At 35.9% G+C, this 15539-nt stretch overlaps 1 protein-coding gene across 4 annotated transcripts in view; it reads left to right on the forward strand.

Annotated features, from left to right (window-relative positions):
• Positions 1–9830, forward strand: part of LOC121316186 (low density lipoprotein receptor adapter protein 1-like) — a 39280-nt gene extending 29450 nt beyond the window's left edge. The window contains exons 7-10 of one of the 4 annotated variants that reach the window (XM_041251067.1): positions 158–294; positions 1681–1715; positions 6617–6645; positions 7004–9830. In XM_041251067.1, the coding sequence (XP_041107001.1) occupies positions 158–294; positions 1681–1715; positions 6617–6645; positions 7004–7074 (272 nt within the window). In that variant the 3' untranslated portion in view covers positions 7075–9830. Of the gene's footprint in view, positions 1–157; positions 295–1680; positions 1716–6616; positions 6646–7003 lie in introns of those variants that run through there. The other 3 variants (XM_041251064.1, XM_041251066.1, XM_041251068.1) reach the window with 3 other exon arrangements.
• The last annotated feature ends 5709 nt before the right edge of the window (positions 9831–15539 follow it).

Genomic DNA, 15539 nt, shown 5'->3' on the forward strand with positions numbered 1-15539 from the left:
TAGTTAGTTTATGACAGTAAAGAAGATGAACAAATGGAGACATTTTCTAGGTGAAATGATCAAGAAATCGTAAGACTAGCTGAAAGACATTGAAAAAATAGCCATGTATAACTAATATGCTACCAGGCATCAAATATTGCAAAAATGTTTCTTTCAGATGCAGAAAAAACTAATGGTCAAAGCAAAGAAGAAAAAATAAGAAAACCCTTTTTCTCCTCCTCCTCCTCAATCCACCAGTCCACATCACGACACAACACTCCAATCCGGTGGTCACCTGTCAAACAAGATTCATGGGTGTGTACAGTGCTTCTTCAGCTGGCTGGAGTATGGCACAAAACTATTTACTGGACAGTACTTTAATCTGTGGACCTGGCTTTCAAAACAGTTTGATGTTGTGAATCTGTTCCAGTGATGAACCACACAAGGGGGTACTGTAGGTGCCTAAAGTCAATCTAAGCCAGCAAAATGGAATCCAGGGAAGTTAGGTTTGGGTTACATATTTTAAAACCCTAGTGTGTTGACCTCACTGTTGTGAGATATGTATGTTTTAACATACCTTGAAAGAGACTGGAGAATAATCCCCACATCATGTAGAGCTCTGTTAAACTTCAGGTTTTGAAGAAACTAGAAACCTTTGCTGTAGGTATTGCACTTTTTTTTTTTTTAATAAGCTGTCCCAAATGTGATGGTTTCCTTCTGTAGTCTGGGTCTATCAGCGGAGCTCGATTGCAGGACCAGTCAGAGGCCAGGGAAGCTGCTTTCTGGTATTATTATGTTTCCCAGTACAAACACAAATTGTATAAATAACTTGGTATCCCAAATAGTTGCCAAGTCCTAGAATACATAGAGATTTTTAGGTGCTGAGTCCCTTTGAGGCCTTGCCTGGTCACACTGCAACTCACTCCACTTTGGAGAGTGCTATTACAGGGAAAGATATCAGCACACTTGCATGACTCATTCATGTGCTATATCTGACTGGAATTAGGATATAAAAAGCTGTATCTCAGTGTTGGGTCAGTTTTAGTCATGATGGGAAACATGTGCCAACTTGCATCATGCTCAACTTCGACTGGCTAAAGGTTTTTTTTTGTGTGTGTGTTAAAAACTCAATACATTATTTTTCCAGCAGAGCGCACCAGAGCGCTTTTAATGGTCTGCTGTTTTTCTACACTATAGTGTTATGCCAAATACCATAATATATAACAGCACCACATTCAGACACACATTTCTGTATTTTTTACATTCATTATGGATGTTGCTAAATTGCTTTTTATACTTTCCACTTTTGTCTATTTTATTAACAGACACTCTTCATACACAGTAATCACTAATCAGACTCCCTTATAAAAATGAAATACAGAAAGCAAAATTCTAAAGCATATTGTTTAATTTTACTTGAAAACAAAATATTGGATCAGGGTTTTATTTGATTTTATTTGGAAATACGTTGAAGGATATTTTGTCATTATGGACAAAATAATTATTGCTTCCAGCAAGTAGCCAGGGGACTTTTGAAGGGCATCCCAAGGATTTGTCCATATAAGCCTTTGATTTTCTACCAAGTGAATGCAGATAAAAACAATGCACCACTTTGCATTTGTAATTGACCCTGAGAAGCCTGTTTGTGAGTGTGGTAATAATCAATCCTGCTCATCCTGTTTTCTCCTTTCTTCTAACCAGGATGTGGATGATGGACTCGACGATGCTTTTTCCAGGTAAGACTTACTTCTGATCAATATGTAATATCTATTTCTATCACATGAGTATAGATGGATTTGGATAGTCTGTTCAGTCAATCAGAAGTTTCAGCACAGAACTGCACACTAATATAATCACTATATTTTTTTAGAAAGTTAGTTTCCTCTCCAGCCACTATATATGAGAGGTTTGGTGTCTAACCATAAATCAGCATGTTTCCAGGCTCACACGATGTACCAACAGCCAGTCATATCTGTGGTAGAAGGTATGCTTAATGCATATTTCATGTCTTCAGATCAGTTTGTTAGTTTCCTCTCAGGCCAGTATTCATTAATATCTGCTACCCCAGCTAAGTTCTTCTCTATTTTGTTTTAGTGATAATATAACCTTACAGTTCTGTCCTTTGCTGGGAGAATGTCAGAGGCATTCATCTCAAATTAAAATTAAAAAAAAGTAAATTAAGATAAACTAAAAAACACCAATAATGTGCAGTACTTTGTAGCAGTTATCTTTGACCTAGAATTCCTGCATTCAGTAATACATACATACATATATATATATAAATAAATAAATAAATAAATAATATATATATATATATATATATATATATATATATATATATATATATATATATATATTATATATAATATATATTACGTTAATTAATTAAGTTCATTGCATGTTCCTTATCTGGGTCATTTTCAGTTTCTAATTGCAGAGTTATTCAATATGAATTTATTAAAATGTAAATATGTTCCCACCTGTTCTCTACTTATCTGTGTCTTTTGGCTTATTGCTAAAAACAAGAGCAAGCCAGACCACATTGTTTTAGTACAATTATATCCTGCCTTGCTTAGAGGGACAGATTACTGAAGACATGTTACAAAACCAGTAATAAATATGAACATTTACAGTCCTTAAATTAACATCCTGCAGTCTTTGTTTTTGTAACATGAACAGTTGCCTTTTCCTTGCAGTGGTGCAGGCACATTGAAAGCCCTCAGTTGTACGCAGTGTTTCAGTGTGACACTCGGCTGCATTTCTTTAACTAAACCCCTTGTGTCAATTAAAAAAGCATTCTTCAGACCACTTTCCACATACTTATTTACAGTACAAACACGTTCAAGAGTGTCCTAGAGGGCAGCACAGAAAAGAAGTCGAGCAGAACTAAACTCCCCCAGCAGCGTACGTTTTGTTAATACTGACGCACACATCTACACCCGAATGGTACGGAATCAAAGCTGTTGAGGACCATTGGCTTGTGAACAACTGAATGCTTTTACAGTATTTTCCAGCCTTGGAAGTTACAATAATGAAATTATACTTTTTAGGTGGTACATTTAATATAGTGTGTGATTGCTAGGGCACATATAATGGTGGCCCTGCTATTTCATCAAAATATATTGTGTAGCCTATACATTCTTGAACTAATGGAAAAGGCACCAAGTACAATCATATACATCCCAGAAGACTGATTTGGTTGTGGTTGCAAGAGCATGTTCAATGTTCCAGCTTTTTATCTCATTTAAAATGAGGGTTTACCAGTGATACTCCTGCCACATTGATATAACCTGGTACAACAGTATAGTACGACACTGTACAGGGCACACATATTTTAAATATGATCATACATTTTAGAAGCACCTTTACTTAATATACTGAACATGGTACTGTTGTGGCCTTCATCTTGTCTATCACTGTGTCTCAAGAGGCAACAAGCACATTTTTCATACAAAACCCATCCAGCAGCAGCACTTGTCAGTCACACAGAGCATTTGCACATTGTGATATGCAGTAAATAAACGATTTGTCTGCTATTCAGCACTCTAATGGCATGAAGTGTCTCTGGGTCAGTGCTACTGGCCATAAATAGGGAAAAGATTGTCTTCAATATCATTCGATATTTAGCTGTTTTATTCTCGGTTGATTGAATCTCATTTCATGATATCAATCTACACAAATAATGTTTTGCCATGCAAAGCAGAAGAGACTTGTATAAACAGCTTGAATAAGTTTCTGTAAATCTCATCTGACAATTTACATTTACTAACTATTGTGCATATGTGTAAATATGTACATAAATAAATAGACCCACTTTACCATAAATCTACCACGTAACGTGGACTATGTGTAAAGTAAATTAAGGCACACTCTTGCTTAAGAAATAGCAGTGTTTTGTAATACTGGAGTTAATGCAATTTTTTTTTTTAAATGGTGTTGAGATTTTTGCACATGGCTGACATATTTTTTTTTGTCCCATGTAGTTTAATAATTAATTAAACCAACCCCCTAGCTACGCCACTGACCTCCGTTAAATTAGTGTCCCACAGACTGTTACATCACTGTAAGCTTTTGTAAATTGTTCAAATGTATCTATTCATTTTGCTGGTGGTCTTAACTTATCAAAGAGTGTGTAACAGGGCACACAGAGTGTGCCAATATATCCTACCAGGTAGAGAAGGGACTGAATGCACTTTGTTATGCCCCACTAGGTTGTTATATATAATTATACATGCATATTTGTGACTGGTTAAAATCATGGACTTCATTGATTTTTAACTATAATACTATACAGGTGTCCTGGGGAATGAGTAGACCGAGAAAAAGTAGATAACCTTATAGAATTTAAAGGGGAGGTTCCATTGTTTCTAAGGTTTACGCCTACTAGTACTACATCTAGGGAATTAGTAGATCGCGCCCAGGGAATTAGTTGATCGGATATATTAACTAAAAATAAATCATGTAGAATGAACTTTGTTGGGGCTCCCTAGTGGTGCATCCAGTAAAGGCGCTCCTCTTGGAGTGCAGGACGCGCCCTATAGTCTGGAGATCACAGGTTCAAATCCAGACTATGTCACTGCCAACTGTGATTGGGGGTTCCTAGGGGGCTGTACACAATTGGCAGAGCACCACCCGGGTAGGGAGAAATAGGTCAGCAGGGGAATCCACAGTTCACCATGCACCAGCAACCCCTGTGGCTGATAGGGCACCTGCAGTGGAGCCATCAGATCTATGTTGTCCTCTGGCTCTATATATAGGTCTGGTGGCCTCGCTGTGGATCCACAATGTGAAAAATGACAGATTGGCAGGAGCACATTTCAGAGGATATGTATTCCAGCCTCCTTTTCCCAAGGGCGGTGAAACGGGATCAATTAATAATTATTGGCATATCAAATTGGGGAGAAACCCAGGGTAAAAAAAAAATGGTGACAACTACATTTAAAAACATAAAAAAACAAAAAAACTTTAAGTGACATTATATGCCTGTTTGTTTAACAAGCATTATAGTAACTCAAGAGGTTTTTGTAAGTGTCATTGATATGTCTGTTTGTTTAGGGTTTACACCTTCTAGTACTACATCTAGGGAATAAGTTGATCGGATATATTACCTAAAATAAATCATTTAAAATTAAGTTTGTAAGTGTCATTTATATATCTGTTTGTTTAACAAACATTATAGCAACTCAAAATGTTTTTGTTACATATTTAACGTGTAAGCAGTACTGTAAGGATAGGTATGCGAGCGATTATCAGAAAGTTAAAGCACGATTTTCAGTCATGGACAAAACTGAGCTCCATGCTGCAGTTACTAACTTAGGCCATGATGCACAGCAATTACTGATTCACTTGTATTATTATTATTATTATTATTATTATTTATTATTATTATTATTATTATTATTATGCGTTTTGTTCTTTTATTTATTTTTACAGACAGTATTTGTTTTTATTTTCTAACCTTATGTACATAGGCTACATGACAAAACTCCTGTTCTTATTCAAACAAAAAAAATTACAAATTTAGCTATCATGATTGATGACTTTTTTAACTAGGATGTTAACATTTCGTCTTTGTAAACTGTGATAGTTAACGCTAGGTCTACTGACAAAATAATAATAGACCTTGCAATACTACAATAATATTGTATGATTGTAGGTTATTAGAATATATTACTGTGCATTTCTCCTTTCTGAAAAATATTGTGCTAATGACAAATTAGAGTAAATAGCTTTGATAATTTAACCCTGAATATGTTAAGTCATCAAACCCTTTTTTTGTTATTTCTTGTTAGATTTGTTTTTTTGATTGCAAATGTTGTATTGCACACTAAATGCCTTGTGTATTTTAGAATTGGTCTATGACCAAACTGAACCTGTCAGTATTCAAGGTATTCTTAGGTGAGCAGAGGATCGATTGCTGTTCTGCCATATCAGCAAAGGTTTTGAAGTTTATAGCCACGGTTTCTAGAAAAGGCCCTCCAGTTTTTATTGTCCTTGACCGTGAAATAAAGAGCTGGAGGACACCCTGAAGATATCTGCCAATGATTGGCCCTCCTGGGTAATCCAGTGTTCATTTCCTCTTTTCATGTTGTCTGCGAATGTGCCCTCAGTATGTAGTAAAACATTTGGCTGGTGGAAAACTAATACGATGGGCTGTGAAAAAATTATGACATTTAACTTGATAAGGTTCTGATATCAAAAGTAATAATTTCTTATTGATTCTTGCTATAACAATTTCCATTAAAAAATCTATCTATCTATCTATCCTAGTACGATTTATTTTTTTATAAGGTATGCTGTAATATTTGAGCTGATATTAAAATGTTGGAAATGCTGTGGCTTAGGATAAATTGTCTTCACTCAACAGTTATGTAACTGGCATCCCTAGCATTTGAACTGTGTATTCTTATAATCCACTGGTCTCCAATGAAGGACTGGGATGAAAGACCACTGCCCAAGTACACTTTGCCTTTTTTCCAGACCACAAATAAGAACTAAGTCACTGTGTGAGAGGGGCTAGCTAAATGTACTGTACTATGCTGTGCTGCAGGGGTTGTGTGTTCTTTGCAAAATCACACATGTCTCATTAAAGAATGTTTGCCAACTGCTGTTTGTTGTTTTCTAATATTGCAAGCAGCAATGTGGATGGTACCAGCACAGCCACAGGTAAGCACGGTTTGCTAGTTTTTAGTGTGTTATTTTCTTACAAGAGTAGCTGCAATCTCTTAACACTTAGGTGATGTGTTTTAAATTGTTTGTGACAGTAAAGGTGAGAAAGCAGAATACAGCAAACATTTTGTGTGGCGCATCCCAAGGCTTTGCACGGTACAGTATTACAGTAAGACCTCAGCATCGCAACAGTAAAGCTTTGGATAAGGACGTTTTCTACAGACTACTGTAAACACTAAAATATGCCAGACATGTACATCACTGCCCACAATACTCTCCCTATCGCCTCACTTATTCAGCTGAGTGAATTTAGTGAGATTGCCAAGCCCCTAATCTACCTGTTTGTTATTTTTAGCCTTGCGGAGTTCCGGACCAGAAGGCAGTGCTCGGACGCCATGTAACTCTGGAAAACCTTCATTGGACTGACAGGGGCAGAATCAGTAGCAATTACCAGGCACAGTCTCAGAAGGATTAAAAAGAAACATGAAAACTAAGGTTTACTTCAACTGAACTAGGAAACCCAATTGGATAGTTGAATGGGGTAAATACAAGATGAAATAACTTACTGCAGACACACTGATGACACTTATAAGTATCTTTTTTTCCACATTCAGATTGAGTGTTGGCTGTACTCTTGAACAATGCAGGATGTGTCGACAAGGTGTTCATGTATGCATAGTATAGTGAAGGTGCATGAGGGTCACCAGCTGTGTTCCATGACCCTAACCCTAACCCACACATCACCTAGCCTGTGGATTAGCATTTCAGCCCCACCCTTCAGAACAAGACATGCATTTTCATAATGAATTTGATAGAATTATTTTCTGTCTCCGTATAATAGAATGATACATGAAACCATTAGCGCAACTACTTGAGAACTAATATAAGTTATCCAGATCTTGCTCTAGCCAGATAGTGTACTGCCCAGGGGGGTTTGACACACCCGCACACATGCATGGAACAGAACAGCCAACTTGAAAGACTGATAACTCAAGGTGGCAATTACTTGCACTGATGGCTTTAATTCAAGTAGTTGTAGCTAACAAAATCATTACCTTGCACATCCATTCCCTGAATAAACCTCACATGTTCAGTTTTTTTTTTGGTGGGTCCCTAAGTGGCTCACCTGGTAAAAATGCAGCTGCGTGGTGTGCAGTGTGAATCATACAGTGCAGGTTTGGATATTCCAAATTGGGGAGAAAATCAAGGGTAAATTAACTGGGCACACTAAATCAAAATAAAACAATTATTAATAAAAAAAAAAAATTGATTCACATATTTTGCAGCCAAATGAAACAGCAGCAGACAAACTTTATTTTACTTAGTATAGTGCCAGATAGGGTTTTTTAGAATATGGTTGCTGTAGCATGTTTTCTCTCAGAACTCCACATTTGAACAACATGAAACATTCATTCTTTTTTTTTTTTTTTAACAACAGCCACTTTTATGTTTAGTTGGGTCTATGTTTATGTTTAACACTAAAATGTTTTTAGCTATTTTGTGTGTGAATTGATCCTCGTGTGCACACACAGTATATCATTGCCCATGATTCCTTTGTATGCGCAAATGATTTTTTGTTCGATCCATCGCATCACAAGGCATTAGCTGACCGTTTTCAAGGTATCAAAATTCTTGTCTTTAGTGATTATTTTACATTGCTTTGAAAAGGTTTCTTGTTATTACTTCATGGCTGTCTGTTAGATTAGATTTTCTATTATAGAATTCTATAGGTGAGGTCTTAATCCATCCTTGTTCTAAGGCTGTCAATAGAAATATTGAACTTTTTTGTCTCGTCAGTCTGTAGTCACAGTGCTCCCAGCATTGTGCACAGTGTTTAGGCTGGCAAACTTTCAAGGAAGTAACATTACTCTGTGATGAATACAGAATTAAAAATGCCTGAAGACCAGCTCAGTATGTCATACCCCTAGAAAAGAAGACAAATATCCTACTGATGTACCCCCTCTGGAAAGATCTGCATCTATACAAGGAAGCTGAAAGGAGCAGATATTTTACTTGTGGAGATAAAAAAAAAAACTAAACAAAGCCATTAATAATGCATGTGGTTGTTTAAGTGTATATATTTTTAATTTTAATGACTGTGCTTCAATCTACTGTCAACATGGCTATGGTAATGCTTTGCTCCAGGTAATCAACCAGTATTTGTAAAGGGTTTCATTTTATTACAGATTTGTGATTTTAGTACATAGTATTATAATAGTGTAATAGTGAAGTAAAAATATGTAATTTTAAGAAAAACACATTACCTTTACCATTACATTAGTTTGTAAATACAATATAAAATAACTGCAAATATTTGAATTGAAAGAGGAAATAAAAGGGGTGTTTGGATTTAATGAGAATTATAAAAGGTTATCTTTATTCCGAAAGTGTTTGTTTAAAACTGCCAGAAAAAGCCACAGCTTTTTTTTTTTTTTTTTTTTTTTTTAAACAACCTAGATTTTATCATCCACCTATACATGGTAATCTAGTGCTATAAAATGCTCCTATAGTTTACCATGGTAAATGTGCATGATAACTGGGCTGCCATCCATACTACAGTATTAAGAAATTGGATGGGCAATGAGCAATGGTCTCATGTCACAGGAAATAGTTTACATTGCAAAATTAAATCCATTAAAATCCTGAATACATCAAATGTTTCCATTGTAAATCCATTTAAATGGCTGAAGTAGACAAAAAAAATCACATTTGAATGGGTCTTAAAAAGCCAAACATGTAGCGTCACCAGACCAGCGAGAACACAGTAATATTATATTATTAAATATAATGAAAGCTAGTAAATGACTTGCCATTGCCTCGTTAGTATCATCTTGTCTCCGCTCCACCTTATAGGGTAGGGTGCCGCGGCGTGCTGCTGAATATTGCAATTATAGAGTAATAATCCATAGAATCACACAGGTCTCTTTCAAATAATGGGAGAGACTGAATGTTCAGTAAATCAATTTTTAAGTGGAGACCTGCTTCCAGAGATTTTATGGCACCGCTCGCACCGTCCAGTTCAGCTAAACCGCCGCTCGACCCACTTGCAAACAGGGAGTTGGTAGTAAGAGACGGGGAGGGCGCACGGGCCTCCACAAGTGTCTCTTTTGTTACGCAAGCCTTGCATTTAAACAAGATGAATATATTTTAAAAACAGAAAAATTAAGTCACTAAAAATCAGAAAACTAAAAAAAGAGGTAATATGAGAAATACGTTTTCTTTTTTTTTTTTTTTTTTTTTAATAATGAATATAGGATGTGGTCTGCGGAGCTCGAGAGACTTGTCTTCACATACCGGTGCTCAGCAGCGCCTCCTCTAGACTGCATGTTCAAGCGACTTGTCAGCATTAAGGGTCGCTCAGCTGTCTTAATCCTGATCATAGTGGAGAACAGCCTTAAAAGTGTGTGCATATAATCAAGTGGCAATCATCTCAAATTTAAATTAGGGTTGGATCATTTTTTTCTCACAGTCGATTTGCGCTTTATTTGTTGAACGAAGACTAACAACTTCAGCTTCATCCACATTAACGTTGTACAACAAAGTAGCCAGTAGTAGACTTTCTCTATTGCCGAATGTGTGCGATGTTAGCAAGCATGCAGACACGGCTTTGATGAGGCCACATCATAGGTGTAATTTTGAAAGCGGCTGTTCAATTCGCAAAGCTGATAATCTAGTAAAATATGATTCCACACTGCTCAAATATTCATTAGAGTGCTCCCTGGTTGACTTTTCCCAAAGATGAAGTAACAAACTAATCATCCAGTCGATTTGGTCATTTTCTCTTTCAACATTTATTTTCACATGTTGCCATTTCCACTGCTGAAATAGATTTAAATTAATAATTTGATTCGGAGGCAGAGGATGGTATGTGAGTTGGTTTTGTGGCTTCATTATCTGTCCGTGTCTTAAAAAAAAAAAAAAAAAAAAAAAAAAAAAAATTTACTCATTTGTTTTGGCATGTTGACCGCCGCACTACTACTAATTAGTCTACAATTTGCTTTAAAAAAAAAACCTGCACATTTTAAAGAAATCCATGTCAACTGCCTCACAAGCTGTCAATCAAACACAGCTTACACATTATTCGTTGTGTGAGAGGAAGATCCCACCCAAACATTGCATCACAATGACTACTTTGCTCTGATTGGCTAAAGCCAGCGACATTTTCTCCATAGCCTGTTTGTCCTAAACTTGAGCTCCCACCTTCGAGGTGCACAGTTGAAAAAAAAAAATTTAAAATACTGGTACTTAAACTTGGCATTTGCATAGCCGCAGATTTGGGTGGGGGGTTGCCCATCCTTGGCTACGCACTTCCTGCTTGATTAATGCCTAAACTTTAGTGATACTGGGAAAAGCTTATCCTTTTGAATGGTGTATTGGGTTAGTAAAGAACTGAATTTCTAACTATGTATGCAATATACACATTTATGCATTTTTTTAAATCTATAGACCACCCTTCAATCATATATTGGATTAGCACATCACTGGATTTATAACAATGTATGCAGCACACAAACCTACGCAACTTTATTAATATCCCTGCGTTTTATCAGCCATTGTATGACCTAATTTACATTCCAGCATGCCATGTCAAAAATAATGTTGCAGGTACCTCCAAATAAGTGGAAATGACTGATTGGACACATCATGTATAGAATATACTGTACAGTAGACATGGCCACCCAAGTTAGTTGTTTTTTTTATATATACTTCAAGTGTTAGTAAACACACATTAGTATGTACATTGGTTGACTCAGTTGGTATTTAATTTAGATAAACATAACATTTAGTAAAGGTTACATGTTTAAGAGGTACCATTATTGATTTTTATAACAGCTCCAGCACCTTGTTTTGCCACTACATACCTGCTACCATCTTCATAAGCATTAGTGCTGATCTAATATATTAAAAGTTTCTACAAAATAAAAACTGTTTTCTTAAATAATATGAAGCCCGCATTTCGTCATTTATTCCAGATATGTTGATATTTTTAAATGCACCTTTTTCATTGTGTGTCAGATTTTAAACATATATGTGGTTATTGGGAAGGCCGACAGCAAATTAATAAGTGCATATAAAAATATAAAACATCTTGGACTGTTTACTGCTAGAAATTATGAAAAATGAAATGTGTCATACAAATCTTTATTTTTTTTCACTGCAGCATTACATGAAGCCAAGTTCTAAGTAAATATCATGTGGGACATATTGAAATTGAGAAAGGAATCTATGAAAAAGATCTAGGAGTTTATGTTGACTCAGAAATGTCTTCGTCTAGACAATGTAGGGAAGCTATAAAAAAAAAAAAAAAGCCCAAAAGATGCTTGGATATATTGTGAAAAGTGTTGAATTTAAATCAAGGGAAGTAATGTTAACACTTTACAATGCAATAGTAAGACCTCATCTAGAACATTGTGTTCAGTTCTGGTCACCTTGCTACAAAAAAGGATATTGCTGCTCTAGAAAGAGTGCAAAGAAGAGCGACCAAAATTATTCTGGGTTCAAAAGGTATGTCATATGCAGACAGGCTAAAATAATTGAATCTATTCAGTCTTGAACAAGAAGACTACGCTGCGATCTGATTCAAGCATTCAGAATTATAAAAGGTATTGACAGTGTTGACCCAAGAGACTTTTTCGACCTGAAAAAAGAAACAAGGACTATAGGTCACAAATGGAGATTAGATAAAGGGCATTCAGAACAGAAAATAGGAGACAAACTTTTTTACACAGAGAATCGTGAGGGTCTGAAACAATCTCCCCAGTAATGTTGTTGAAGCTGACACCCTGGGATCCTTCAAGAAGCTGCTTGATGAGATTCTGGGATCAATAAGCTACTAACAACCAAACAAGCAAGATGGGCCGAATGACCTCCTCTCGTTTGTAAACTTTCTTATGTTCTTATGTTCTATAAATCTTAAATAAGCTATTTAGTATATAGGCTAGAAGTAGAACAATAATTAATCTTCATGAATATTAGGAAACATTGCAGTCACATATATCAAATTGTTCCATTAACAAATGTGTAGCAATAAAGAGATTTTTGTTAACCAAAATCACAGCAAAGCTAGGGCTACCATTTTCTTAAAAGGAATATCAGTTGCCAGTGATTTGCTAGCAGCTTCTGACTCCCACTTTTTCTTCATTGGCCAAGTTCAAACGCCCTTCAGAATCAGCATGAAAGGGACTGCTCAGTCCAGTGCAAATATAAAGCACTTTGCCCTTAGTCTTTATTCTGAGACTTTATTAAATTGATAACCAACCGTCCAAACTGGACTTGCAGGCTTTTCAATGAAACTGCATAATGAAGGAGGCTCATCTTCATCTGGTGGGAATCAAAAGTTCGCAGAAAATGTCTAGTATCCACCAGTTTGGACAGCTGAAAAATCTATTTGTAATAAAAAGTCAGGTTAGCATTATCTCCTGTCTCAGCAGACCAATCCATACACTGGCTTCAATGGGTTTCCTTCTGGAATTTCTGGTGACCAGCAACAGCTAAAACTTTGAGCATGAATTTACTGTACTAGTTTCAAGCTTGTAACAGTGATGACAGTCCAGTATTTTAGTGCATACCTTCACATTTTCTGATCCAGCATAATCATCTCTTAAGCCAGCATGACCAGCTGAGAACTCACATAAGCACTGTAAAATATATGCTGGCTATTAACTGCAAATTCTAATGGGGTTAGCCATGTCAGGTTAAAACAATCCTACTGTAGATGGCTTCGTTGTCAAAATTTTGCTACAATAAAAACCCCTGTTGCTTTATATACAGAATTTCTGCAATAGTTTTCATACTTACAATTTAGTTGCTTTCATAGAGTATTAAGCTGAGATAAAGGTGTAAAACGAGTAACAGTAACTTGTTTACTACAGTTTCCATTTTAGGGTATTTGAACAGGCTAAACAATTCTACACAGTTTAAAAGCAAAAAGTACTGCTTATTAGATTGTGAGATTTCCTCACTCCTGTGAGGCTGTGTGGGCTTTGTTTCTCATTCACTGTTTAAAGCAAGAAGAATCCACCCCTTCATATTCTATTTTTACCTTTTGTCAAAAATCCATCTTTGTGAAAACTCTGTCATGGTAGGGGCTGACACACCATCAAAAAACTCACAAGGAACAAGAAGTGCAGTTTTTCTTAGAAATTATTATTTTTATTTTACTGAGGACAATGGTAATTATATCCCCATGTACAATGCATGCCTTTGTTTTTAAAAGCACTGTTTCTTGACTGAATAGAAACCACAGAAAAATAATTCCAATAGTGTTTCCCAAGCTGTAGTGAACCCTTTATCTGAACACACTCTGCCTGAACCATCCCATTCTTTATACACTCTACACTTGAAGGCACGCGTACCATTTTCAACCAGTCAATGTAATGAATCGACATTTGTGTGGAAGGGAACGGTGAATACAAAGTATTGAGCTGCCAAATTGTTTGACTTGCAGTGTTAAAGTACTCTGATTAAATACTGGTGATCCTCTTCCATTTTTTTTGAATTACAAGTTTCACACGTGAGCAGCTGTATCATTAGTTAAAAAATACCATTCCCGAAGTCACACTAGTCTTTAAAACAGTAAACTATAGTTCAGTATTATTTCAATATTATTCAATGAAATCTATGCAAAATGGGATTTCTACTCACAGCATTGTAATAATAGACTTTAAAGCATTACATGTAATTGCTAGTACTTGTAAAATGGAATTTGTATATGGGACTTTGACAAATGTTGAGATTCAGATATGTACACGAATTAAATGGGTTTATGAAAATATCAAAGCTTGTACAAAGTGTTTACTTGCAATGGGGAATGCAAATTAAGTACATGATGTGTAGTCTTTGAAAGATGCCCTGCCAGTAAAGGTCAGTAACTTATTATTATGAGACAAAGAACAATGGACTTCTAGTTTACTAAACACGAATACAAGGAACCATTAGTCAGATCTGCATTTAAGCAAGTAAAGCTACCTTTTGGCTCTTTGGAAAACAACACAAGCATCAGAGCAAAATAAATCTCAGAATTATTGAGAGAGTAAACGCTGTAAAAAAAAACAATAAAACAAAAAAAAACCTTACCCATGTACGTGCAATAGCAGAATAAATATTGACAACCTGTTACTGTACCTGCAAATGTGTTTGTCATGTGTAGAATAAGAACATTATAGGCTCTAAAGATACAGCAGTTTATAATATGCTTTGTTTTGAAGTGTATAAAATGTCTGGTGAAAATAAACTAACTTAATTAAATGAAGGAAAATGAATCTTTCCAGTCCAGAACCATTCTCATTTTTTGACAGGCCTAAGCTGGGGAGTTAAGTTCAGAACTGAAGCCTATTTTTAAGGTGAGTTTTGCATTATATTTTCCCAATTACAAGGTTTGGAACTACAAAGAGTAACACTCATTCCTCTGTCTCAGGCAGTGGTTCTTTTGGGTTATAACTTTTAAAAAAAGAACATTGTCACAGAAATGTATTATACTAGGTGTGTTGTAAAGCGATATATAACTACTGTACAGGGCACAATCTGTGTCTGAGGAGATAATATTCTTCTGAGTGGATAAATCTGAGATGGAGTAAAGGATTATTTACTAGTAACAGAGGCTGTTTTCCAAGCACATTAGATGTCACCACTAGAAGTGCTTAGGTCCTTCCTTATTAAGGCACATGTTTTTTTTAATTTTTAAAGTTAAACATATATGCTATTTTGTCATAAAAGCCTTTGGACAGTGTCCCACATGTTAAAGGATCGATTGAATAGATTGAACTATTGCCCTAACATCCTTACACCACCGGGCAATAGTCTCCATCTGTCATGTGATTGGTTCACATCATTGTGAGTCCTGCCCCTTTTCAAAGGAACAGCTTCCATCTTCACTCCTCACAACAAGTGAA

Source organism: Polyodon spathula, chromosome 5 (genome assembly GCF_017654505.1).
Source record: "Polyodon spathula isolate WHYD16114869_AA chromosome 5, ASM1765450v1, whole genome shotgun sequence".
Classification (NCBI taxonomy): domain Eukaryota; kingdom Metazoa; phylum Chordata; class Actinopteri; order Acipenseriformes; family Polyodontidae; genus Polyodon; species Polyodon spathula.